General features: G+C 42.8%; 1 protein-coding gene across 2 annotated transcripts in view; it reads left to right on the plus strand.

The window, feature by feature from the left end:
• The window catches only part of fam193a (family with sequence similarity 193 member A), a 153660-nt gene that overhangs the window by 66867 nt on the left and 60591 nt on the right, over positions 1 to 26202 (plus strand). For both annotated transcript variants that reach the window (XM_060926554.1, XM_060926553.1), the window contains exons 3-8: positions 129 to 362; positions 1826 to 1995; positions 2858 to 3025; positions 3119 to 3347; positions 20950 to 21074; positions 21178 to 21325. In XM_060926554.1, the coding sequence (XP_060782537.1) occupies positions 129 to 362; positions 1826 to 1995; positions 2858 to 3025; positions 3119 to 3347; positions 20950 to 21074; positions 21178 to 21325 (1074 nt within the window). The remainder of the gene's footprint in view (positions 1 to 128; positions 363 to 1825; positions 1996 to 2857; positions 3026 to 3118; positions 3348 to 20949; positions 21075 to 21177; positions 21326 to 26202) is intronic.

The following is a 26202-nucleotide window of genomic DNA, read 5'->3' on the forward strand; positions in this document are numbered from 1 at the left end:
GCTGTCGTTCGTCCACCGAGCACAGGTTGCAATCTGCTTTGCTTTGATGACATCATTAAACATGAAATGCAAATCTGACTTTTTTTTTTTTTTTTGTGTGTCCCCCTCCTTCCCTCTTCCTGTCTCAGACCCCATTCACGTTCGGCCTGAACCAGAGGGCTCCCTACACCACGGGTGATCGCTGCTTGCTCTGTCGCAGCGAGCGCAAAGACACTGTTTCACAGGACTCGGGACAGAACGGCACGGGCCAGTCGCCCAAATCCTCCTCCTCCTCCCTCCAGCTGCCCCTCTACGTCTGCCCCGACTGCAAACGCACCGTGGAGAAGGACGAGCGGCAGCCCCCCTCTGACCAGACCTCGATGGTACGTCCCAGTAACGTCCTGATCTGTTTATCTCGTACAACACAAACCCGAAAACGGATGTGATGGCTTTGGATGGATATGAAGCGGAGTATTGATGTCATGAGGGAAATCTGTTCCTAGCTGAGGGTATTAGGGTTACAGTCAGTGAAGGAAGTGTTTGAGAAATTTTCTGCTGTCGTCATGATTGTCGTCATGATGTGTGTCGCAAATCAACAGCCAAAAGTGTTCCTAAAACCCAGGAGACAGATGCTGAAACCCGATCCTTCGCTCGGTTTACAGACATTTTTACAGCTCAGACACGAACTGTTGGAACTCAGTGATGGGCTCGAATAGGACAGGAGTGTGAGATTTAGGACAACGTTGGTTTGTTCCATCAGTTGGACAGTCACGAGGCGGTGTGGCACCATGACTCTTTACACTGCTATTGCACCACAGGCACAAACAGCATGCCTGCACAACTGCATTTTTCACAACAGTTGGATATTCTCTACTGAATTAAAATACGTCTTTTTTTTTTACACTTGCACATTTTCCTCAGATTTAACCACATACACTTGAGACTAACATCTGTGTTTCTGTCTCTCTCTCTGTCTCTCTGCGTGTCTCTGTCTCTCTTTGTCTGTCTCTTTCTGTGTCTCTCTCTGTCTCTCTGCGTGTCTCTGTCTCTTTGTCTGTCTCTTTCTGTGTCTCTCTCTGTCTCTTTGTGTGTCTCTGTCTCTCTGTGTGTCTCTGTCTGTGTGTCTCTGTCTCTCTCTCTGTGTGTGTCTCTGTGTCTCTGTGTCTGTGTGTGTCTCTGTCTCTCTCTGTGTGTCTGTCTCTATCTCTGTGTCTCTGTCTCTCTCTCTCTGTGTCTCTCTCTCTCTCTCTGTGTCTCTCTGTGTCTGTCTGTCTCTCTGTCTCTCTGTGTCTGTCTGTCTCTCTGTGTCTGTGTCTCTCTCTCTGTCTGTCTCTCTGTCTGTGTCTCTCTCTCTGTCTGTGTCTCTGTCTCTCTCTGCCTGTCTCTCTCTCTGTCTGTTTCTCTGCGTGTCTGTGTCTCTCTCTCTCTCTGTCCCTCTCTCTGTCTCTGTCTCTCTGTCCCTCTCTCTCTGTGTCTTTCTCTTCGTGTCTCTCTCGCTCTCTCTCTCTGTGTGTCTCTGTGTGTGTGTCTCTTTCTCTGTCTCTCTCTCTGTGTGTGTCTCTCTCTCTCTGTGTGTCTCTCTCTGTGTCTCTTTCTCTGTGTGTGTGTGTGTGTGTGTGTGTCTCTCTCTCTCTCTCTGTGTCTCTCTCTCTCTCTCTGTGTCTGTGTGTCTCTCTCTCTCTGTGTGTCTCTCTGTGTGTGTGTGTGTGTGTGTGTGTCTCTCTCTCTCTGTGTGTGTGTGTCTCTCTCTCTGTGTGTCTCTCTCTCTCTGTGTGTGTGTGTCTCTCTCTCTCTCTCTCTCTCTCTCTCTCTCTCTCTCTGTGTGTGTGTCTCTCTCTCTCTGCAGAGTCAGGACTTTTTGTTACGCATGCCTGTGGGTAATGGTGGATTAAGTCAGGACGCGGCGGGCCCCAATGCCAGGCTAATTGTCGGCGCTCCCACTTTACCCACCCCGGACCTCAGCACGCCGCTCTCCACAGACACGGTGTGCGGCTGTGAGGCGTGCAGCGAGAGGAGGTACAGGAGCTTCACAAACACAACCTCTGACCCCACACACACCCACACACACCCACACACACCCACACACCTCACTCACACCCAACGTGAACACTGTGGGATTAGATTCACACCTGTTGTTCCTTTTGCTGATGTTTACATGATGAGGCTGAATATTCAGCACGCGTTAGTTAGAAACCCAGAAGCCTTGATTTTTCACACGGGCACTCGAGCACAGACTGAAGCACACGGGGAAATTTAACCCATCTGAAGCAGTGAACACACACACACACACACACGCGCGCTCAGAGCAGTGGGCAGCCATGCTACAGCACCCGTGATGGCCGTGAACAGGAAGACAAATTAGCAGTGAGTCACGTTATTGGTCGCATTTGAAGCAGGACATTTTACATCCAGTCACAGTAACGATATTAACAAATAAATCGGACACTGCGCAGGCAATTTAGCGAAATCCCTACAGTTCTGGTCTTGATATTCAATTTCGAGTCTTCTGTGTCTGAGACAGAGACAAGACCGAGTAAAAATGTCATCGATGATGAGATGAGACCGTTCTCAAGTACTGCGACACGAATGGCATGTAAACCACTTGATGGCGTGCTGCGTTAGAAAATTAATCGACGCCTTTCGCTGAGCAATTTAGTTTAAATTCAGTTTCAGAATCCTGATTTAAGGTTGAAACTTTATGCTGTTATTAGCTGGAGGATTATCTGCGTCCACTCAGTAATAGATCGATCAACTGACAAATTATTCATCCGTTTTTAACTCGACTCGGATCAGTGGATAAAAAGATAAAGACTCGGATGGACGGACGGACAAGTACAATGCTGAGTTCTGAAATTCTGGTGGTGGTTCTGCTCCTCAGGGAGATCACGGCCGAGTCCGAGCGGGAGTCTCAGCAGCTGCAGAATCACTGGTCCGAGGTGCGCTACCTGGTGCGCTGCATCTACCGCCAGACCGGGACGCCGCTGGCCGACGACCAGGACCAGCCTCTAAACCGGGACAAGGAGAGCATGAAGGAGCTGGTGGACAGGTTCTGTCTCTGTCTCAGACGCTTTACTGACTCTCGAGCTCGCGCAGCTTTAATAATCGAGTCTAATCAGGTTTCTGGTTTCCCCCTCACCAGGCTGTGTGAGAAGGACCCGTACCAGCTGTACCAGCGGCTGGAGCAGCAGGCCAGGGAATACGTTCTGGAGATGAAGGTTCGGCTCCTGAAGCACCTCTCCGCGGGACCCGAGGGCCCAGGGGCCACTCACGGCCCTCCACAAGCGCACCAGTTCATCTCGCTGCTCCTGGAGGAGTACAGCGCCCTCTGCCAGGCAGCCAGGACCATCAGCAGCTTCCTGCTCACACTGGTGAGCGTTATCCATCCATCACCGTGGCTTTTAACTCCCATACTGGTTTTGGATTGCATTTCTGTAAAACCGCTTTCAGATGATGTCGTTTAATTGAACGGCCAGGTTTATTTAACAATTATTCCAAGATATCGAGTCATCCGCGAGATGAAAGCCAATTCAGTGCTATGCACCTCATCGGCTGTAAGCCGTGTACGATGAGATTGAGTGGAATAACTGTTTTATTCTATCCACGTTCACTGGATTTTGAGAAACACGACATTTTTTTTTTTGCAAATTCGATCAATAAAACTTTTTCCAAAACGTCTGACAAAATCATTTCCAACGAGTCGGACTTCTTAAAAACCTATCGATGGCGGCATGAATCGACTTTAGTGTTTTTTTTTTTTTTTGTAGAAAGTGCCGTCTTGCTGTCGTGCCGAGGTCTAGAATAATTTTAGACCTTTATTGAATTCTTCCTTGGACATTTCAGTTCTGTAATTTTCAAACTTCTTTGAGCTTTTGAACCAGGCTAAAAAACTTGAACAAATTTTAATGCTTAAAGATGAAGAATCTAAACAAGCCGGTGAAATGACAGGAGCAATTTGTGGAAAATGCTGTCGTAATAATAATAATAATAATAATAATAATTCTTGAAAAAAGAAAAAAGGTATGTTCTTATCATCAGATGCTTTCAATTCATATTTTGATGCCTTTTTTTTTTTATTTCGTCCTCGGTTGGTTCAGCAACGCGAGCGCCGCCATTTTGTTTTTCTCCACTCACGGGATATGAGCTGATATCCTTGTAGTAGAGTAGCCAATCAGAGTGCGAGATTGCTCATATCCAGTGAATGTGGATATCAGGGTCGTTCTTCGGTAATGGAATTACATTCACAGCAAAATGTGGTAATATTTATTATTATTATTATTATTATTTATTTTATTTTTTTCCCCCAGTACTCAAGGTAATGGTATTCAATAAAATTTTCACACTGTATGGGGTATCTTTTGACCCTAAAAAGCACAAAAATAGGTTGTTTAACTCTGAACGCAAAATCTTGTACGAGGAAAGAAAAGTCAGTCATGGAATCACGTCAGGAAAAAAAAAAACGAACCGTCATTTCTTAAAATTCAAACCAAGGTGATTTTTAAATATGGTTTTCAGTACATTTTGCCTTGGAGTCCATACTTGAGCAATATCACTGAGCTGACAGTTGATGGCAGTCTAAATAATTTTCATGATTTTGGCGTGTCTGCTGAAGAATTGCTCATAATCATGTTTATTTTATATATTTATTGATATACACAGTGTTTTCCCCAGAAAAAAATTCAAGCCCTAAATTCTGGCATGATCATACACAGACAATTGAGCACCAACGGTGCGAAGCAAAACTAGAGGGGTCTGGGGGCATTTTCAGGGTCTCTGATGCCCCTTTTCTACCAAAGCAGTTCCAGGGCTGGTTTGGGGCCAGTGCTTAGTTTGGAACCAGGTTTTCTGTTTCCACTGATAAAGAACTGGCTCTGGGGCCAGAGGAAAGAACCGCTTATGTCAGCGGGGGGGGGGGGGGGGGGGGGGGCGGAGTTGTTAAGACCAACAACAATAGCAAGACCGCGAGAGGGCGCCATTTTTAAATAAGCGACGAGATATCATGGATGCAGTAAAGCAGCAGTCATCCATTATTGTTGTTGCTGCTTCTTCTTCTTCTCCATGTTGTTGTTGCTTCGATGTTCGCGCCAAGGTTTATGCAAACGCAGCGACATAACTGACGTATACAGCGACGTCATGACGTGGCTCCGCTTAGCACCCCGAGCTATGGAAAAGCAAACTGGTTCTCAGCTGGCTCGCAAGTTGAACGAGTTGTGAACCAGCACCAGCACTGGCCCCGAACCAGCCCTGGAACTGATTTGGTGGAAAAGGGGTACGAGAGATTTTAGATCCATGATTATAGGATAGATTTCCCCAGTGTTTCAGTGATTTCTGACCTACACTACCGTTCAAAAGTTTGGGGTCACTTTGAAATGTCCTTATTTTTGAAAGAAAAGCACTGTTCTTTTCAATGAAGATCACTTTAAACTAATCAGAAATCCACTCTATACATTGCTAATGTGGTAAATGACTATTCTAGCTGCAAACGTCTGGTTTTTGTTGCAATATCTCCATAGGTGTATAGAGGCCCATTTCCAGCAACTCTCACTCCAGTGTTCTAATGGTACAATGTGTTTGCTCATTGCCTCAGAAGGCTAATGGATGATTAGAAAACCCTTGTACAATCATGTTAGCACAGCTGAAAACAGTTGAGCTCTTTAGAGAAGCTATAAAACTGACCTTCCTTTGAGCAGATTGAGTTTCTGGAGCATCACATTTGTGGGGTCGATTAAATGCTCAAAATGGCCAGAAAAATGTCTCGACTATATTTTCTATTCATTTTACAACTTATGGTGGGAAATAAAAGTGCGACTTTTCATGGAAAACACAAAATTGTCTGGGTGACCCCAAACTTTTGAACGGTAGTGTAGATAGTATTAATGTAAACACATTTGAAATTTCACCTTGAAGTTCAACGTGCAAGTTAAACTGTTGTGTTATAGATTACTGAGGTCTATGATAGACTGAAAATCTACAGGGGTCCCTTAATTATCTGTGATCTAGTAGTGTTGTAACAAAAATGCGCATGAAAATATGAACAGTGGTTTGCTGCATCTTATGCAATCCAATCGATCATCATGACCTCCTGTTGATCACAAAGGGATCTGAACCGAAGAACTGCCACTTTAAAGCCTCGGTCACAACCGGCCGTACGTGCTCCTATGGCCGGTCTACGTGCAAAAAACGCACGGAGGGCGCGCGTGTGACGTGCTGATTTTCGAGCCGTAGACCGGCCGCAGAGGTTCTTTGTCATGTCAAACAAACTCTACGGGCGCTTAGGTTTTTTTCAGGTTGCAAGACAAACTTACAGCCAACGTGCGTCTTTCTCCACGAACAAAAAAAAAAAACGCAGCGATTTGGGAAACGCCAAAAATCGCACGGGCAAAAAAATCGTACGTCCGGTTGTGACCTAGGCTTAAAATAAGTCGCTGTAGTCCTATAACTGTAATGTTTTTGATGCAATTACCGTAATATATGTATAACTCAGATACACTGAAAAGAAAAGTAAGGCAGCTGCATATTATAAAGTTTAAATTTTGGCACTAGATTAAGATTAAAACATATTTAAAGGAAAAGAAAACTTAGTTCATATATTGAAGTTTGTAGAAAGATTATGTACCGATAAACACACTGATGAGTGATAATAGACGAGGTCAAACTTTTGTGATTTAAAATCAGTCGGCTTTGTCCGTCTGGTGGGCGACAACATCGGCAGCCAATGAGATCGCTTATAATGAATCGGAAACTTCCAGGATGTCTGGCGTTTTCTTTCGTTATTTTGAACGGTTTGAACACGTGATCTTGACGTAGCCAACAGATTAGTTTGCTTACATCATAGCACGCGGACATATTACTTGGACAGGATCAACACAAACATTGGGAAAGAAAAAAACCCCCCGCTTATTTAACACAAATATCAATCAATGTGTAAATGGATCTGTTATTTGCTGTCCTACTGGTATGTATCTAGTTACTTGTGGTTAGGAAATTTTAACGTATTGGTATAAATCTAAGCGTATCGGATTTTAACTAAAGCAACTAAGCGTATCGGCAGGCAGAGCAAGCGTAAAACACTTTGGGGAAAACCATGAAATAAATATATATATATATATATATATATATATATATATATATATATATATATATATTCCATATTTTATTCAGAATAGAACATAGATGACATATCAAATGTTTAAACTGAGAAAATGTATCATTTAAAGAGAAAAATAAGGTGATTTTAAATTTCATGACAGCAACACATCTCAAAAAAGTTGGGACAAGGCCATGTTTCCCACTGTGAGACATCCCCTTTTCTCTTTACAACAGTCTGTAAACGTCTGGGGACTGAGGAGACAAGTTGCTCAAGTTTAGGGATAGGAATGTTAACCCATTCTTGTCTAATGTAGGATTCTAGTTGCTCAACTGTCTTGGGTCTTTTTTGTCGTATCTTCCGTTTTATGATGCGCCAAATGTTTTCTATGGGTGAAAGATCTGGACTGCAGGCTGGCCAGTTCAGTACCCGGACCCTTCTTCTACGCAGCCATGATGCTGTAAATGATGCAGTATGTGGTTTGGCATTGTCATGTTGGAAAATGCAAGGTCTTCCCTGAAAGGGACGTCGTCTGGATGGGAGCATATGTCGCTCTAGAACCTGGATATACCTTTCAGCATTGATGGTGTCTTTCCAGATGTGTAAGCTGCCCATGCCACACGCACTAATGCAACCCCATACCATCAGAGATGCAGGCTTCTGAACTGAGCGCTGATAACAACTTGGGTCGTCCTTCTCCTCTTTAGTCCGAATGACACGGCGTCCCTGATTTCCATAAAGAACTTCAAATTTTGATTCGTCTGACCACAGAACAGTTTTCCACTTTGCCACAGTCCATTTTAAATGAGCCTTGGCCCAGAGAAGACGTCTGCGCTTCTGGATCATGTTTAGATACGGCTTCTTCTTTGAACTATAGAGTTTTAGCTGGCAACGGCGGATGGCACGGTGAATTGTGTTCACAGATAATGTTCTCTGGAAATATTCCTGAGCCCATTTTGTGATTTCCAATACAGAAGCATGCCTGTATGTGATGCAGTGCCGTCTAAGGGCCCGAAGATCACGGGCACCCGGTATGGTTTTCCGGCCTTGACCCTTACGCACAGAGATTCTTCCAGATTCTCTGAATCTTTTGATGATATTATGCACTGTAGATGATGATATGTTCAAACTCTTTGCAATTTTACACTGTCGAACTCCTTTCTGATATTGCTCCACTATTTGTCGGTGCAGAATTAGGGGGATTGGTGATCCTCTTCCCATCTTTACTTCTGAGAGACACTGCCACTCCAAGATGCTCTTTTTATACCCAGTCATGTTAATGACCTATTGCCAATTGACCTAATGAGTTGCAATTTGGTCCTCCAGCTGTTCCTTTTTTGTACCTTTAACTTTTCCAGCCTCTTATTGCCCCTGTCCCAACTTTTTTGAGATGTGTTGCTGTCATGAAATTTCAAATGAGCCAATATTTGGCATGAAATTTCAAAATGTCTCACTTTCGACATTTGATATGTTGTCTATGTTCTATTGTGAATACAATATCAGTTTTTGAGATTTGTAAATTATTGCATTCCGTTTTTATTTACAATTTGTACTTTGTTCCAACTTTTTTGGAATCGGGGTTGTGTATATATAATATGGGTTCTGTCCATCCGGTCACGTTTTCCTTTCCGTGCCATATCTTTTTAAAACTACTGAAGATCTCTTCATGAAACTTTGTAGACATATCAAACAACATGTGAACTGATGCCTTTTGCTATTTTGGATTTTTGAAGGGAAAAAAAAAAGTGTTTTTTGAATTTTTGCATTAAAAATAGATTTTGATTTAGTTTCTAAGAGCAAGGTTTGTTTCCGGAGCGCATATCCAAAACTATTCATGATATCGATTTGAAACTTGCCCTGTGTCTGAAATCGCTCACTCGTTCACTACTCCCTATAGAGGGAATTACCATATAGAGGACTATATATATTGAGGTCATTGGTAAAATGAAGAAAACGCTTTCGGACACTAGTCCATCACGCTGGTATTTACGTCATTACTGTCGCACAATTAAAACGTGCCAGATCAGTCGGCTGGTGGGGTTTCAAAGTAATAAATACAGGCATGTGATTTTGTGGTAAGAGTGATAAAAGATGTAAATGGAAATGTGCTGACAAACAAAGAGTGTGTATTAAGAAGGTGGAAAGAGTACTTTGAGGATTTATTAAATGAGGAGAATCCAAGAGAGAAAAGGTCAGATTCGTTGGAGACAGCAAATCAGGAAGCAAAGTTGGTTAGTAAGGATGAGTTGAGGGCAGCCATGAAAAGAATGAAGACCGGGAAAGCAGTCGGACCAGATGGTATCCCGATTGAGGCTTGGGTGAGACGGCTGTGAGTTCCTAACGAGATTGTTTAATAAGATCTTACAGTACGTTCACACTGCAGGCTGAAGTGACTCAAATCCGATCTTTTCGCCCATATGTGACCTGTATCCGATCTTTTATTGACGACATGAACGACACAGATCCGATTTTTTTCAAATCCGACCCAGGCCGTTTGGATATGTGGTCCTAATTCCGATTCCTATCCGATCTTTTCATATGCGACTTCAGTCTGAACCGCCAGGTCGCGTTCATCCGACTTACACGTCATCAACAAGCCACAAACGTCACTATTCTGCGCTGAAGTAGGCGGCGGGTCTCTCAAAAAAAGTTACAACAACATGGCTTTGATGTTCCTTTGAACGGAGGTTGCAGTCACTACCCCGCAGAACGCCTGAGCCAAACCCCTTGCCCTCTTCCTTCTCAACCTCCTCCTTAACATCAGGCTATTGTGCATGTTCTGGCTCCGTCGCAACAACAACTGCATCATCGCCAGGTACTCCATGCTGGCTACTGTCATACACAGGAAACTTTAGGTTACTTCCGTAAACACTGGCCATGCTCACGGCGTGTGACGTCGTCGTATCCTGCAATGCGCATGCGGAACACTTTTAGGTCGCTTTTCGTTCATCACATACAAGTCGCATATATTTGTTAACGTGAACGACCTCACAAAAAAATCGGATTTCACAAAAAAATCGGAATTGAGCATTAAGCCTTGCAGTGTGAACGTAGTGTTAGAGAATGAGAAAATGCCAAATGAATGGAGAAAGAGTGCGCTAGTCCCAATATACAAGAATAAGGGAGATGTACAGAGCTGCAGTAATTACAGAGGGATAAAATTGATGAGCCACACCATGAAGCTATGGGAAAGGGTATTGGAGGCGAGATTGAGAAGAGAGGCAGCAATCTGTGAACAGCAGTACGGGTTTATGCCAAGGAAGAGCACGTCGGATGCAATTTTTGCTTTAAGAATGTTAATGGAGAAGTACAGGGAAGGCCAGAGAAAGCTACATTGTGTGTTTGTAGACCTGGAGAAGGCGTACGATAGAGTGCCGAGAGATGAGTTATGGTATTGTATGAGAGAGAGTGGAGTGAATGAGAAGTACATCAGAGTGGTGCAAGACATGTACAGTATGAGAACAGTGAAACAGCAGTGAGGTGTGCAGTTGGAACGACTGAATGGTTCAAGGTGAAGGTGGGACTCCATCAAGTATCTGCTTTGAGTCCTTTTTTGTTTGCCGTAGTGATGGATAGCTTGACGGACGAAGTGAGGCAAGAGTCACCGTGGAACATGATGTTTGTGGATGATGTTGTGATATGTGGTGAAAGTAGAAAGGAGGTTGAGTTGGGTTTGGAGAGATGAAGGTAAGCAGGAGCAAAACAGAATACATGTGCATCAGTGAAAACAGGGATGAGAGTGTAGTGAAGATGCAAGGAGTAGACGTAAAGAAAGTTGGTGAATTCAAGTACCTGGGGTCAACTGTGCAGGAAAATGGGGGCTGCGATAGTGAGGTGAGAGAGTGCAGGCAGGGTGGAGCAGTTGGAGAAGGATTTCGGGAGTCATTTGTGATCGGAAAGTCCCAGCAAAAGTGAAAGGTAAGATGTATAAGACAGTAGTGAGACCAGCTGTGATGTATGGATTGGAGACCGTACCCTTAATGAAGAGACAGGAGGCAGAGTTGGAGGTGGCGGAGTTGAGGATGTTAAGGTTGGACAGGATAAGGAACGAGCACATCAGAGGGGCAGTACATGTGGAGAGCTTGGGAATGAAGCTAAGAGAGATGAGACTGAGATGGTATGGGCACATCCTGAGAAGAGATGCAGAGCATGTTGGAAGGAGAATGTTGAGGATGGAGCTGCCAGGCAAACGAAAACGAGGAAGGCCAAAGAGGAGATACATGGATGTGGTGAGAGAGGACATGAAAGTGGCAGGTGTGGTAGAGAAGGATGCGGAAGACAGGGAGCAACGGAGACGAAAGATCCGCTGTGGAGACCCCTAATCGGGAGCAGCCAAAAGATGATGTGTTTTTGTGATAAATCCGTATTATACTGAGCGTGTTTCCAATATTAATCAGTACAAAGTCCCTGCATCTTTCAGTTCTTTTAAATCAAATTTGAGGCTTTTAATTTGATTTCTTTCAGCGCGACCGCAGTGCATGATGGGATGTATTGCTTTGGTTAGCGACTATAGGTTGTACACTACTTTTCGTGATGCATTGTGGGATATTTTGAGTGCACTATATAGGGTGTAAATAATCCTCACTAAGGTTTCGGACAGCACTACAAAATGGCGTCCTCACTATATAGTGAGTAGGGAGGGATTTCGGACACAAGGCAGGTATACGTGTTACCAAGGTGATGTTGATGCGCCTTTTCACACTGAGAAATTTTAAGTTTTGTTTTTCCGGAGCCGAACTTGAAAACTGAGTGGTTTGGTCTTGAAAGTTGGTGTACATGTTGATGAAATACTGTATATGTGTCTTTTGATACTAAGAAATGTGAGATTTTCATTTTTAGCTCACCTGGACCAAAAGTCCGGTGGGTTTATGCCCCGGGCTGCTGAGGTCAGTGTAAGGCAGGGCTGTGAAAAATCTGCGGATTTGATCACGAAAATACCATTTTTGTAAATCATGTATTTTTGGAAAAAAAAAAGTCTCGGGTGGGGGTACTCTGCTAATGGTTGGGGACCGTAATCGCCAATGAGTACATTTTACTGGATTGGGGGGGGGGGAATCTATGGAATCAATTTTGTGCCAAAATGTTCATACAATACTTTTGAAATATCAAACAAAAACGACAAATCAAAATACAAAAAAAAAAAAAAGTCAATTTTTTTAGACTGGCAAACAAAATATTCGTGTAATCGTGCAAAATATCAGTCTATTACTCTTCAGAAACCTTTTATTTTGTTCCGCGTCTTTCTCAGTTTTGTTTGACGTAATTTATTTTGGTTGCGATTCCAGCTTTCTCGTTTGCGCTCCCTGACTTTTTGCTTGCAGTTTTGGCACAAACTTGACGTGTGGGTGGGCTGTCCAGGAACGCATTCCCATTGGCTAACTTGTGTTTGACTGACAGCTACGCTCAGCCATTCCCTACTCGGATTCTGGCGGACTGTTTGACGAGTGACCGATCCATTGACGGTAAACAAGGATCGAGTGGACTTCAGTGGGATATTGAATTAATTCAACAAAGTGTAAGTGCGGGACAAATGTGTTGCAGTAGTGCACATTATGCAGGCGTGTTTAATGTTAGCAAGACCGCTATTATATTGGGTAGTGGAGCTAAGGCTAACATTTGACTTGCCATGAAACACCTGCATAATGTGCACTACTGCAACACATTTGTCCCGCACTTACACTTTGTTGAATTAATTCAATATCATAGGCCAAGTTTACATTAGACCGTATCTGTCTCGTTTTCTTCGCGGATGCACTGTCCGTTTACATTAAAACGCCGGGAAACGGGAATCCGCCAGGGTCCACGTATTCAATCCAGATCGTGTCTGGTCCGGTGCTGTGTAAACATTGAGAATACGCGGATACGCTGTGCTGAGCTCTAGCTGGCGTCGTCATTGGACAACGTCACTGTGACATCCACCTTCCTGATTCGCTGGCGTTGGTCATGTGACGCGACTGCTGAAAAACGGCACGGACTTCCGCCTTGTATCACCTTTCATTAAAGAGTATAAAAGTATGAAAATACTGATGCAAATACTGATGCAAATACTGCCCATTGTGTAGTTATGATTGTCTTTAGGCTTGCCATCCTTCCACTTGCAAGTGGTAAGTGATATGCACTGGGATCACACACACAGCGGCTCAGTCCCGAATCACTGCTCGTGCGCTTCACTCGCGCGCTCTGTGAGCTGCGCAGGGCCGGAGTGCGCACCCTCCAGAGGGCACTCGCTGTTCAGGGCGGAGTGATTTGGAGCGCAGGATGCCTGCGGAGCCGAGCGTATCCGTGTATTGGTGTTGCTGTGTGCACGCGAATCGTGTATTGGCGTTGCTGTGTGCACGCTAATCATTTTAAAAACGTTAATCTGATGATCCACTGATACGGTCTAATGTAAACACCACCATAGTCGCCACTGAAGTCCACTCGATCCTCGTTTACCGTCAATGGATCGGTCACTCGTCAAACAGTCCGCCAGAATCCGAGTAGGGAATGGCTGAGCGTAGCCGTCAGTCAAACACAAGTTACCCAATGGGAATGCGTTCCTGGACAGCCCGCCCACATGTCAAGTTTGTGCCAAAACTGCAAGCAAAAAGTCAGGGAGCGCAAACGAGAAAGCTGGAATCGCAACCAAAATAAATTACGTCAAACAAAACTGAGAAAGACGCGGAACAAAAATAAAAGGTTTCTGAAGAGTAATAGACTGATATTTTGCACGATTACACGAATAATTTGTTTGCCAGTCTAAAAAAATTGACTTTTTTTTCTTTTTTTGTATTTTGATTTGTCGTTTTTGTTTGATATTTCAAAAGTATTGTATGAACATTTTGGCACAAAATTGCTTCCATAGGAATCTAACACCAGGTGTGTCTGTATTTTACCACATCGTACAAGTTATATATTTGACATCATAGACCGTTTTACGACACAGCGCCTTTTTTTTTTTTAATCATTTTCGGGTTACTCTCTTCAAACACATGTTGACAATATATAGTAGCTTGCGATTAAGTGATGATAAAATATTTTTTCGGTACGTCTGTGTCGCGGAGAGACGTTGTACAGAGCGAGGATGGCGATAATGACAATGTGAAAAAAGTAGACAAAGAAAACGGTATCGAGAATCCGTGGAACTGGCAGCAAATGGAATTTAAAGTCGGAAACGAATATCTTTATGAACACGTCCGGAAGATCGAGGAACCAGGCAAGGCGTACTGCACGTTATACGGATCGGGAGGAAGAACACGCTCGGTCGATCACGTGCAGGGAAAGAAACACGCAGAACTGGTGAAATTAAAGCTGTCGAATTACAGATGACCAGATATTTATATCTTGTTTTCATATTTGTCTGTTGATCACGCATGATTAGTGTTATAACATATTTCTAATTCGCCACGCTGATCGTCATGTAAATGCCTGCGCCGACCCCCTGCATTTTTTTTTTCCCTCCCCCTCGGCTTTTACTTTTTCTATTTCGTAGCCCTGGTAAAGAGGTTGGGTTGGTTTCCTGCAGCAGAACTTGAAAAATGTGACACATAATATTTTGAAACTGGGTATATAGTTTAATAAGTGATGATGTTCCTTTTGATACAAGAAAATTTGACCAACGCTTCATGTTTCCATAGAAACAACAACTTCTCAGTCTCTCAGGTGAGTGTAAAGAGGTGAGGTTGGCTTCCTGGAGCGGAGCTTGAAAACTGTAATATTATTTTGAAACTTGGTGCATTTGATAAGTCATGTAGATTTGTCTTTCGATACTAAGAAATTGAATAATGTTTCCTGTTTCTATGAAAATACCTTCTGAATATGAATGAAAAGGATATATTTTTTAAGCAACATTACCATTTTCACACATTTACTTGTGTTTATAAAGTGACATTTCATACCTTTTTAAAATTTTTTCCGCAGTGCGGTTTTCATCAAATCCTGCGCTCCGATTGGCTGGCGAGCGGGTCCGTATCCTACAGTACGGACCCCGGTTACGGACATCTGGCGACTCGCTCATTCACAACAACAACAAACATAGTAGCATTTGTCAACATTTATCTTTTTTTTATAAGATTTATTTATAAGATTATCAAAAATCTTATAAATGTTTGCCAGCATTTCTCAGGAGAATAGCGTTAATTTTACAGCATGGATAGTGATAACGACAGTCTTCACAGCGAAAGCGAGTTTTACTACCCTGAGGAAGAAGAAATAAAAGAAAACATTTCAGGAGAAAGCTACAAACCTGTAATTTGCTAACGCTGAGCAAAAACATGGCTGAATCCTGAATGACTCAATTTTGTATAAACGGCACTACATAGGCGGCAAAATGTAGTTTTTTTCCTGCCATGGAAGTGCACTTGTATACCGAGGAGGAAGCCATTTGCATTACGGCCATGAATGAGGATTCAAAATGGCGGCTCGGCTCGGTTTTCCCTTTCGGGCGCTCTCGTTTTCTGTTCGAATTTGGTAAAGACAAAAATAAATATATTATTTACCAGCTTAAGGTCGGTCCGTATGGTGAAATACATGACCTCGGCCTCGCTCAGTACTTTCAAGACCTCGGTCACCGTATTTCACCATACGGACCTCCCAGCTGGGAAATAACATGTATTTATTTTTTTTGCGGTCCGGTTTCCATCAAATCCTGTGCGCTGATTGGCTGGCGAGTGGGTCCGTATCCTATGATACTGATCCCAGTTACGGACCCCGGTTACGGGCCTCTGGTGACTCGCTCATTCACAACAGCAAACATGGTAGTATTTTTGTCAACATTTATCTTTTTTTTTAATAAGATTTATTTATAAGATTATCAGAAATCTTATAAATTTTTGCCAGCATTTCTCAGCATAATAGCATTAATTTTACAGCATGGATAGCAATAACGACAGTGTTCACAGTGAAAGTGAGTTTTACTACCCTGAGGAAGAAGAAATAAAAGAAAACATTTCAGGAGAAAGCTAAAAACCTCTAACTGCTGCTAACGCCGAGCAAAAACACGGCTGAATCCTGAATGACTCAATTTTGTATAAATAGGGGACTACATAGGCGGCAAATGTAGTTTTTTTCCTGCCATGGAAGTGCACTTGTATACCGAGGAGGAAGCCATTTGCATTACAGCCGTGAATGAGGATTCAAAATGGCTGCTCGGCTCGGTTTTCCCTTTCGGGCGCTCTTGTTTTCTGTTAGAATTTGGTAAAGAAAAAAATAAATGTATTATTTACCAGCTTAAGGTCGGTCCGTATGGTGAAATACCGTGACCTTGGCCTTGAATACTGACCTCGGCCCAGAGGGCCTCGCTCAGTACTTTCAAGACCTCGGTCACTGTATTTCACCATACAGACCTCCCAGCTGGTAAATAACATGTATTTATTTCATGAACGTTTACAAAAGCACAGCCGCAGTTTATAACACTTGTGGGGTAGACTCCTTCACGTAATTAAGAATACAACCTTTATGGATGCACTGGAGGGTAATTATTATAATTAGGTAGTTAATTATAATGCTCTGGGGCATTAGACATAGACCTGATGATGTTTCAGTCTCCAGCCCTGGTTGTCACATTATAGATAGTTTTCACATGACGTAACAGAGTCGGGGATTCCCTGGTGGCGGCCATCTTGTGGGGCAAGCTTACCGTACGGGTCACTGAGCACACATTGTAACATGCGAGTTACATTTATTTATATATTATTTACATTTATAGTTACATTATTATTATTTAAAGCTAGCAATGGTGCACACCTGTTGTATTCACAGCTGTCGTAATAGGTCAGATGATGAAGTCAAGCGGAGCTTTTATGTAATTCCTACTGTACGGGAGCACGAAGGCGAGCAAACGATATATATTACAAAGTTTATACTGACACGGTACTGTAATACCACTAATGGATGTAAAAATTGTCTTAAATCAACTCGATATTATACACACACACATTTATATGCAGTGTTGAGAGCTCTAAAATTCCAATGTTTACATACCTTGGCTGTAGTTAGGACACGACTGTCTCTTGGTTTTATATGGTGGACTTCACGGACCCAGCCACAGACAAAATAATTGTACGACTCCAGCGACTTGTATGCTTTGAGGTCGTCAATTGTGTAGGTATTTTTAGTATTCACGAAATAGTTCACAATATCAGGGTACGATATGGATGGCAGCCCTGCATAGTCACTTGAAAATGCTTCTTTGTCCACTTCGTAGGGGTCAATTCCCCCAATCAAGGCCAGTTTGGCTGCATACCGTTGTCGTGAGATGTCGTCCAATGTATCCATATACTTCCGTTTGCTTGATTTTGCCGACATTGATCTTTATTTTAGAAAAGTGACTATATAACTTCATAAATTCGTCTGAGATCACGTAGCCGGTAGTGGCGATGGTCCGTTTTATTTGCCCCACAAGATGGCGGCTGGGGGGCGTTCCCCGGGATGCCGTGACGTCAGTGAAAACTATCTATAGACCCTTTTCACTCACGTGACCTTCGTAAACGCGACCGCCATTTTGGGCATGAAGAAATAACGGTTTACGGCACAGACCCTTTCGGTTCTCGCTCATCTAGCTGCTACAATGACTGCTTAGACTGCAACAATAATACCTAACACACATTTAAGTATCCGTCGTAAAGGCGTGAAACTCGTCGAGTGACGAGTGTGTTCATTGATAAGCTAACACAATCTAAAAGCAGACATGCCATCACACTGCCCTGGCGCTGTGTACAGTTTACCTTCTATGGTTTGTGCACTCACTATTTGCCATTACTTTCTCCAACCCAGTGTTCGAACTATGCCGATATTTTCGGGGGGTCCCTTTTTTTCCCTTGGGGGGGGGGGGGTGGAGAGGGGGGGGTGCTTGCGCTTGTCTCAGAGCGCGGATCTCCAAACTCATGAGAAGCCTATCTTACGCATATATCACGCGGACTCCACACACGCATCGCGTCTGAAGTCATAACTCATCAGGGGAAATCGTGTCCGCATTGGCATGTTCAAAAAACAACCTCGCGTCAACAATGATACCACACGCAAGAAAAAAACAAAACAAAAGTCAGGCTACTCAACACATCTGATCCACAGCAGCACCAAAGCATCACTGGAAATCATGTCAACAACCAATCTTCCATTTCAACACGCGTCAACAAACAAACGGCACCACAAACATGAACGAATCGCTCAGGCTACCGATTCCAAACCCACAGCAGACGAATAATTAAATGCATCTTACCTTAAAGCAGAATCGACCACAAAGGAAGTGTGTTGGCACTGTTGGCACACTTCCTTTCTACTAGTTTGTCCCCCCAACCTGGCAGCAGCAGTCGTTGTCATATCGGTTTATTTTATCTTTGATGTAAACACAACACTTCGGATATGCAAATGCTTCCCGTTACACACGATTGCTATGTCAATAAAAATCATTTTGCCAATATTTTAGAGACCATCCATCTTCTCCGTCGGTCAGCATCTGTCGGGATCCGATAAAATGATAAATCTTGCCTTGTGTGTTGATGGTTACTACATCCAGGTGCACAACAATATAATGGCATGATGGAAGTCTTGCTGAAAGTAAAAACTTTCTTTGATGGCTATATTCCTTTCGATGCTTCGCCGTCGTTCCTCGTTGTCGGCTGTGGTAGACTACTGGTAGTTTATGTCCAAAATGGCGGCCGCGTTTGTCGTGACGTCACGTGGGAAGGGTCTATACTGTCTTGGATGTGATCAACCCCTGGTTTTTTTAATGCTAATTGGAAGGAAGAAAATGTGTAGATTTGGCGTCTTGCAGCTTATTGGAGAAATGCGCACGTTATATCCAGTGTGTACCGAAATGAACATGAGAGTTACACAAGTAAATCACCTTTAGTGCTTCACAGAAATGAACCAATTTCCTTGCATTGGAATGAATTTCTGAACTCTGGCTAACACGAATGTGAAAATGTTAGCGTTTTATCCTGTAGTGGAGTGGGTTCTTGGGTGCATAAAATCAATGGATAGAAACCACCAACAAATCTGCTGGCAGGGCTGGGGGATATACAGTGGTGCTTGAAAGTTTGTGAACCCTTTAGAATTTTCTATATTTCTGCATAAATATGACCTAAAACATCATCAGATTTTCACACAAGTCCTAAAAGTAGATAAAGAGAACCCAGTTAAACAAATGAGACAAAAATATTATACTTGGCCATTTATTTATTGAGGAAAATGATCCAATATTACATATCTGTGAGTGGCAAAAGTATGTGAACCTTTGCTTTCAGTATCTGGTGTGACCCCCTTGTGCAGCAATAACTGCAACTAAACGTTTGCGGTAACTGTTGATCAGTCCTGCACACCGGCTTGGAGGAATTTTAGCCCGTTCCTCCGTACAGAACAGCTTCAACTCTGGGATGTTGGTGGGTTTCCTCACATGAACTGCTCGCTTCAGGTCCTTCCACAACATTTCCATTGGATTAAGGTCAGGACTTTGACTTGGCCATTCCAAAACATTAACTTTATTCTTCTTTAACCATTCTTTGGTAGAACGACTTGTGTGCTTAGGGTCGTTGTCTTGCTGCATGACCCACCTTCTCTTGAGATTCAGTTCATGGACAGACGTCCTGACATTTTCCTTTAGAATTCGCTGGTATAATTCAGAATTCATTGTTCCATCAATGATGGCAAGCCGTCCTGGCCCAGATGCAGCAAAACAGGCCCAAACCATGATACTACCACCACCATGTTTCACAGATGGGATAAGGTTCTTATGCTGGAATGCAGTTTTTTCCTTTCTCCAAACATAACACTTCTCATTTAAACCAAAAAGTTCTATTTTGGTCTCATCTGTCCACAAAACATTTTTCCAATAGCCTTCTGGCTTGTCCACGTGATCTTTAGCAAACTGCAGATGAGCAGCAATGTTCTTTTTGGAGAGCAGTGGCTTTCTCCTTGCAACCCTGCCATGCACACCATTGTTGTTCAGTGTTCTCCTGATGGTGGACTCATGAACATTAACATTAGCCAATGTGAGAGAGGCCTTCAGTTGCTTAGAAGTTACCCTGGGGTCCTTTGTGACCTCGCTGACTATTACGCGCCTTGCTCTTGGAGTGATCTTTGTTGGTCGGCCACTCCTGGGGAGGGTAACAATGGTCTTGAATTTCCTCCATTTGTACACAATCTGTCTGACTGTGGATTGGTGGAGTCCAAACTCTTTAGAGATGGTTTTGTAACCTTTTCCAGCCTGATGAGCAGCAACAACACTTTTTCTGAGGTCCTCAGAAATCTCCTTTGTTCGTGCCATGATACACTTCCACAAACATGTGTTGTGAAGATCAGACTTTGATAGATCCCTGTTCTTTAAATAAAACAGGGTGCCCACTCACACCTGATTGTCATCCCATTGATTGAAAACACCTGACTCTAATTTCACCTTCAAATTAACTGCTCATCCTAGAGGTTCACATACTTTTGCCACTCACAGATATGTAATATTGGATCATTTTCCTCAATAAATAAATGACCAAGAATAATATTTTTGTCTCGTTTGTTTAACTGGGTTCTCTTTATCTACTTTTAGGACTTGTGTGAAAATCTGATGATGTTTTAGGTCATATTTATGCAGAAATATAGAAAATTCTAAAGGGTTCACAAACTTTCAAGCACCACTGTAGATGACTCTGTCTTGTTAGGACTGTAAGAATGCTACTGTTTTAATGACAACAGTAATTAAAGCTCTGCAGACGGATTTAGCGAATTATATCCTTGTACGTAGCGGAGTGAGTGAGTTACATGCAATGCACACAATACAATACACTGTCTGTTGTCATCATGATTATTTGGTACAGAGCAGCTTTGCGTCGCTGCCTGTCAACCTTTTGAGATAAGCGAGAACGTTTATTGATTGATTTTTATTTTTTATTTTTATCCTGGCTGTTTTGCTGCAGGAGAACGAGCATCTTAAGAAGTTCCAGGTGACGTGGGAGCTCCACAACAAGCACTTGTTTGAGAGTCTGGTGTTCTCCGAGCCCATCTTGCACAGCAGCCTTCCGGCTCTCGTCGCCCAGCTCAAGTACGCCCTGCTCGTTCACTGCTGACTCACGGTTGCGTTTATGCAGTCTTGTCTGGTCGTGTTTGATCAAATTAGCGTCAATCCTTTTGCTTCTGCCCTCCAGGCAGGGCACAGCGTCCCACGACTCGTACAGCGAGGACATGTACAAGGCGCTGCTGGACAGTCTACACGCCCTCGAGCAGGAGATGAAGGCCGTCGCAGTGGAGTGGACGGAGTGCCGAAAGAGGATAGACGACTACGTGGACGAGCAGGTCGAGCATTTTAGCACTCTCATGTTTCTTCGAGGATACATAACAGATTTATTTATCTCGAGTACTTCTGGAGGAGTAGACCAGTGGCGAGGAGCTGAAAATAAAGGGCGTACCCCTCCAGGCGGTAGAACAAAGCGGGACCTGTTTTATTTGAAGGGTATGGGTGTCTACTTCATAAAAAAACCATGGTTGTACAAAATGAATATTGTAACAACATAAGTACGATTCGCACGGGATAATGCTGCGTTCATGTGCTATGGGAAGATGATATTTTCCAGTTGGGAAGTGGTATTTACCAGTGTGTTGTGTTCACATGCTTTTGTTGTTGTTGAGAAATTAAAGATGGTGGACCAGATTCAGAATCAGGCCTGTTATTTGGCTAAAACAATTATAGATTGCCTTGTTCATCAGCTGCAGCAGGAATATGAGTTATCAAAAGTCAAAAGGTAAATAATGCTGAATATTTCCTGATCATGACAAGTAGAGATTTTCTTAACACATTGAATGCCACGCAGTTTTTGGAAATTTGGCTGTAGCCACAATGAGAGTAGCCAGTATCTAGATCATTGTTGGCGTTCTTTGCACTGTAAAAAAGAATAGTTGAGAATACTTGAAATTTCAAGGCAACAGTCTGCATTAATAATTTTATGTTTTGCCAATGATGTGCCCATGATAATCCAAACTATGATAACACTGTTATCTTTATTAAGAATTCTTAATTAAGTCAATTTTCAATTCCTCATTCTGCCAACATAGATTTCTCTTTTTGCTGAACAGTGGCATTCACAGTAGTACAAAAAGGCAATTGAGGTTATCACAATTTTTTTGGGGGCTTTTTTCACCTTTATTTGGATAGGACAGTGTAGAGACAGGAAATGAGCAGGAGAGAGAGATCAGGAAATGACCTCAGGTCGGAATCAAACCCAGGCCCCCGGATTTATGGTATGGCGCCTTATCCACCTGAGCCACGACAACATGAACTTCAACCGGAGAGAGAACCACATTGCCCAGCCCTTGCATTTGGGAGAGGAAACCCCGTGTCTTGGTCATTCAGAGCATGTGCTGAATAAACACCTGTGACAATTGTGTATTTTCAATTCAGATTATTCACTATTGTATATTTACACATCATTGAGGTGCACCCTATCAGTTTGATATGGATTTTTCTTGATGTGGATAATTCTAAAAAATAGAATTATGCTTTGTTCAAGTAATTCCATATTCACAATTGAATGGACAAGAAAATATGAATAATTATTAACGAACAGAAAAATCCACATCAAACTGATAGGGTGCACCTCAATGATGTGTAAATATACAATAGTGAATAATCTGAATTGAAAATAGATAATTGCCACAGGTGTTTATTCAGCACATGCTCTTAATGAACAAGGCACGGGGTTTCCTCTCCCAAATGCAAGGGCTGGGCAATGTGGTTCTCTCTCCGGTTGAAGATCATGTTGTCGTGGCTCAGGTGGATAAGGCGCCATACCATAAGTCCGGGGACCCGGGTTCGATTCCGACCTGAGGTCATTTCCCTCTCTCTCTCCCGCTCATTTCCTGTCTCTACACTGTCCTATCCAAATAAAGGTAAAAAAAGCCCCTCCCAAAAATTATGAGAACCTCAATTGCCTTTTTGTACTACTGTGAATGCCACTGTTCAGCAAAAAGAGAAATCTATGTTGGCAGAATGAGGAATTGAAAATTGACTTAATTAAGAATTCTTAATAAAGATAACAGTGTTATCATAGTTTGGATTATCATGGGCATACATCGTTGGCAAAACATAAAATTCTTAATGCAGACTGTTGCCTTGAAATTTCAAGTATTCTCGACTATTCTTTTTTTACAGTGTGGACAGCCACAGAATATTTTGTATTAGGCTATAATATGCATATTATAATCATATAATACACATAACATGACTCGTTTAAAAGGTAAGAGTCAGCTTTCCATAGGTGAAAACCACTTCTTTCTTGGTTCATAAGCTAGTCTTGTACCGCTCGCCGCCATGTTGAAAAGGTTAAAGTTCATCTCATCTCGGCAACTCGTGGATCAAAATTTTCTACGAGTTGCCCAGTGGAAAATACCACAAGAGGGGGCGTTCATGTGTGCTTTCCATGTCGGCGTTTGGTATTTACCATAATTCCCATAGCACATGAACACACCATAAGTATTACCTATGGACCTCTGGTAATTCGCAGTTACCCCCGCACCTCTGTGTTATTGTGTGGCGCATTCGGACGGGATAAGCAAAAGTCTGTAATTCACTGAATTTACAGACATTGTGACCGGATGCGTCGTAAGTTCACAGCATCCTGTTTCGTCTTGTAGACAGTAGAGATGGGATTTATGGCTCTTTGATAGGATCCGCATCTTTGTGATCCGTTCTTTGAAAAGAGCCGTTCAGAAGACTGGCTCTTTTTAAATATTTATTCAGTTTTAAGAAGACAGCGTCTAAAGAAGCCAGATCCCTCTGCTTAGACAGTGACATCAATATTTCTGGACATGCCTTTTATATAAAGCAACCTAGACTTACATTATTGTAACCCCTAAACGCTCATAAATAACCATTAAAAAACAACGAGGGCTTCAGTGAATGTCCATGCAGAACGGCTTTTCTGTAAAAAAAAAGAACCCACTCAAGAACATATACTAAGTAACTTTAAAAACGCACAATGGAATTCAACACGATATCACTTTAGATCCATGCATATATTTGAAATTTATGATATTGTATGTAATGCACACACATCTTGAAACATTGATAAAGGACATTTATTGTCAAACTCAAGAATTAATTCACAATAAAAAAATTCAAAGTGACAGTTGGTCCATGTTCGGACCGTCACGCTGGAGATTCTGGGTCTGTGTCGTCCAGGGGTCTCACCAGCAGTGACTGAGGGTCAAACGGGAAATGGTCGAATGATGAACACCGAAGTGCCGGGCGACCTCTGTCTGTGTACTTCCGGCACGCAACATCCCGATGGCCTGTTCACGTTGATTTTGGCTTAGGCGTGGCATCTTCAATAATGACAATTTTCCCATCATTTCCCCCGGGTATTTATAGGCAAGATTGTGTGTGTACAGTGTATGCAAAATTTGTTTGAAAATGAAAGCCTGTCCATGTCATTGACTACCCGAGTCATATTGTACGTTATTGAGTACAACTCCCTTAAATTCTGATTTGAGCACAGATTTGGAACTTATTCGGGCGGAACGAAGTTATTTTTCCATTGTGATATATTTCTTTTCTTCTTGAGATAAACTCAGCACGAATTCAGCAAGTTTTATCAATGTGCGTTTTTAAAGTTACATATGCCGCTTTTCCACTACAAACGCGGCTGAGCCGTGCCGTGCCGAGTCGAGCTGAGTCGAGCTGAGCGGGGCTGTTGGAGTTGCATTTCGACTACAACCGCGCTGAACCGTGCTGGCTGGAAGTGGGTGGACACATTGGGTGGAGTTAGCGAAAGTGGGTGGACGTCACGTGATGTCGTTAAGCAGCGCAAACAGTGACATCAGTGACAGTGGCGGAACAAGTCAGAGCCGGGCCGGGGGCGGGGCAAATGACCGGGCCCTTTATTAAAGCTTATCATAACATCATTTTAGGCTACAAAATGTCCGCAACTGCGGTGTTTACCAATTTCAACACTACCGGGTGCAACTATGTTATTTAGTACATCTAGTCCTTCAAACGAACATGTAACTCAGAAACAAAAAACATTAGGATACTGTACATGGCTCATAATAAAACATCAATAGCCTATACTGCGCACATTATTTGAAGGGCATACGAATGAGCGCTCAGAGGTTGCAACGGTGACAGGAAGAGTCAGAAATAAAAGGAGGGCGGTGCAAACCTCACTGAATGCACTGTGTTTACCAATTTCAACACTACGGGGTGCAACTATGTTATTTTGTACATTAAGTCCTTCAAACGAACATGTAACTCAGAAACAAAAAAACATTCGGCGACATACTGTACATGGCTCATAATAAAACATCAATAGCCTACTGCGCGCATTATTTGAAGGGCATACGGCGAGCCTTGCGCTCCGCGAACTCGTCCACAATGCTCTGTATGTCACTGATTCAGTGAGCTTTTAAGCGGTAGTCTCACGACCCGAATAGTAAACAATAAACATGGAGGACATGGAGTCGTTAGTGTTGCTGGTCTTGGTGCTGTGGCTTGTTGTCACCGACAACGCCAACAGATACTGGCAAGAGCGTATAGATGAGGCGAGGTGCATAAGGCTTCAGAAATTCTCGTAATTCGTAATTATTATTCTTCCGGGTTTGCGGTGTTTACAGATCCCAGCGCGCTCGCGGGGCGTGTGTGGGCATGTGAGGACACGCCTCCTCACCAATCAGTGCACAGGGGAGTGTCTCCTCACGCCCCCAACCTCACTCGGCACGGTTTGGCTCGCTTCAGCCCTACCCCAAAACGGTGTGAGTTTTAGGGGCTAAGCAGGGCTGAAACGAGCTGAGTCGTGCTGGTTTTTGGTAGTCGAAACGTGAGCCGTGTCGGGCTGAAGCGAGCTGAAAAAGGGTAGCGGAAAAGGGCCATTAGTGTAGTTTTCAAGAACGCAAGAATATTTTATAGAAAAACACTTGTTTTATAAAAATATTGAAGTCTGAGATACAAAATAGATACAACTACAATAAATATAACACAAGAACTAGTTATCACACAAGAACATTTTAATAGCAAAAAACAAACTTTCTATATTAAAAATATTGAAATTGTAACAAAAATAGATACAACTAAACAGTCAGATAAATGGATAGTTATAACAAGAACACAAGATTATTTTAATAGGAAAAAACAAACTATTAATGCAAAAAAATATATTATTATTAGAAAAATAGATGCAACT

Source organism: Neoarius graeffei, chromosome 7, assembly GCF_027579695.1.
Source record: "Neoarius graeffei isolate fNeoGra1 chromosome 7, fNeoGra1.pri, whole genome shotgun sequence".
NCBI lineage: Eukaryota > Metazoa > Chordata > Actinopteri > Siluriformes > Ariidae > Neoarius > Neoarius graeffei.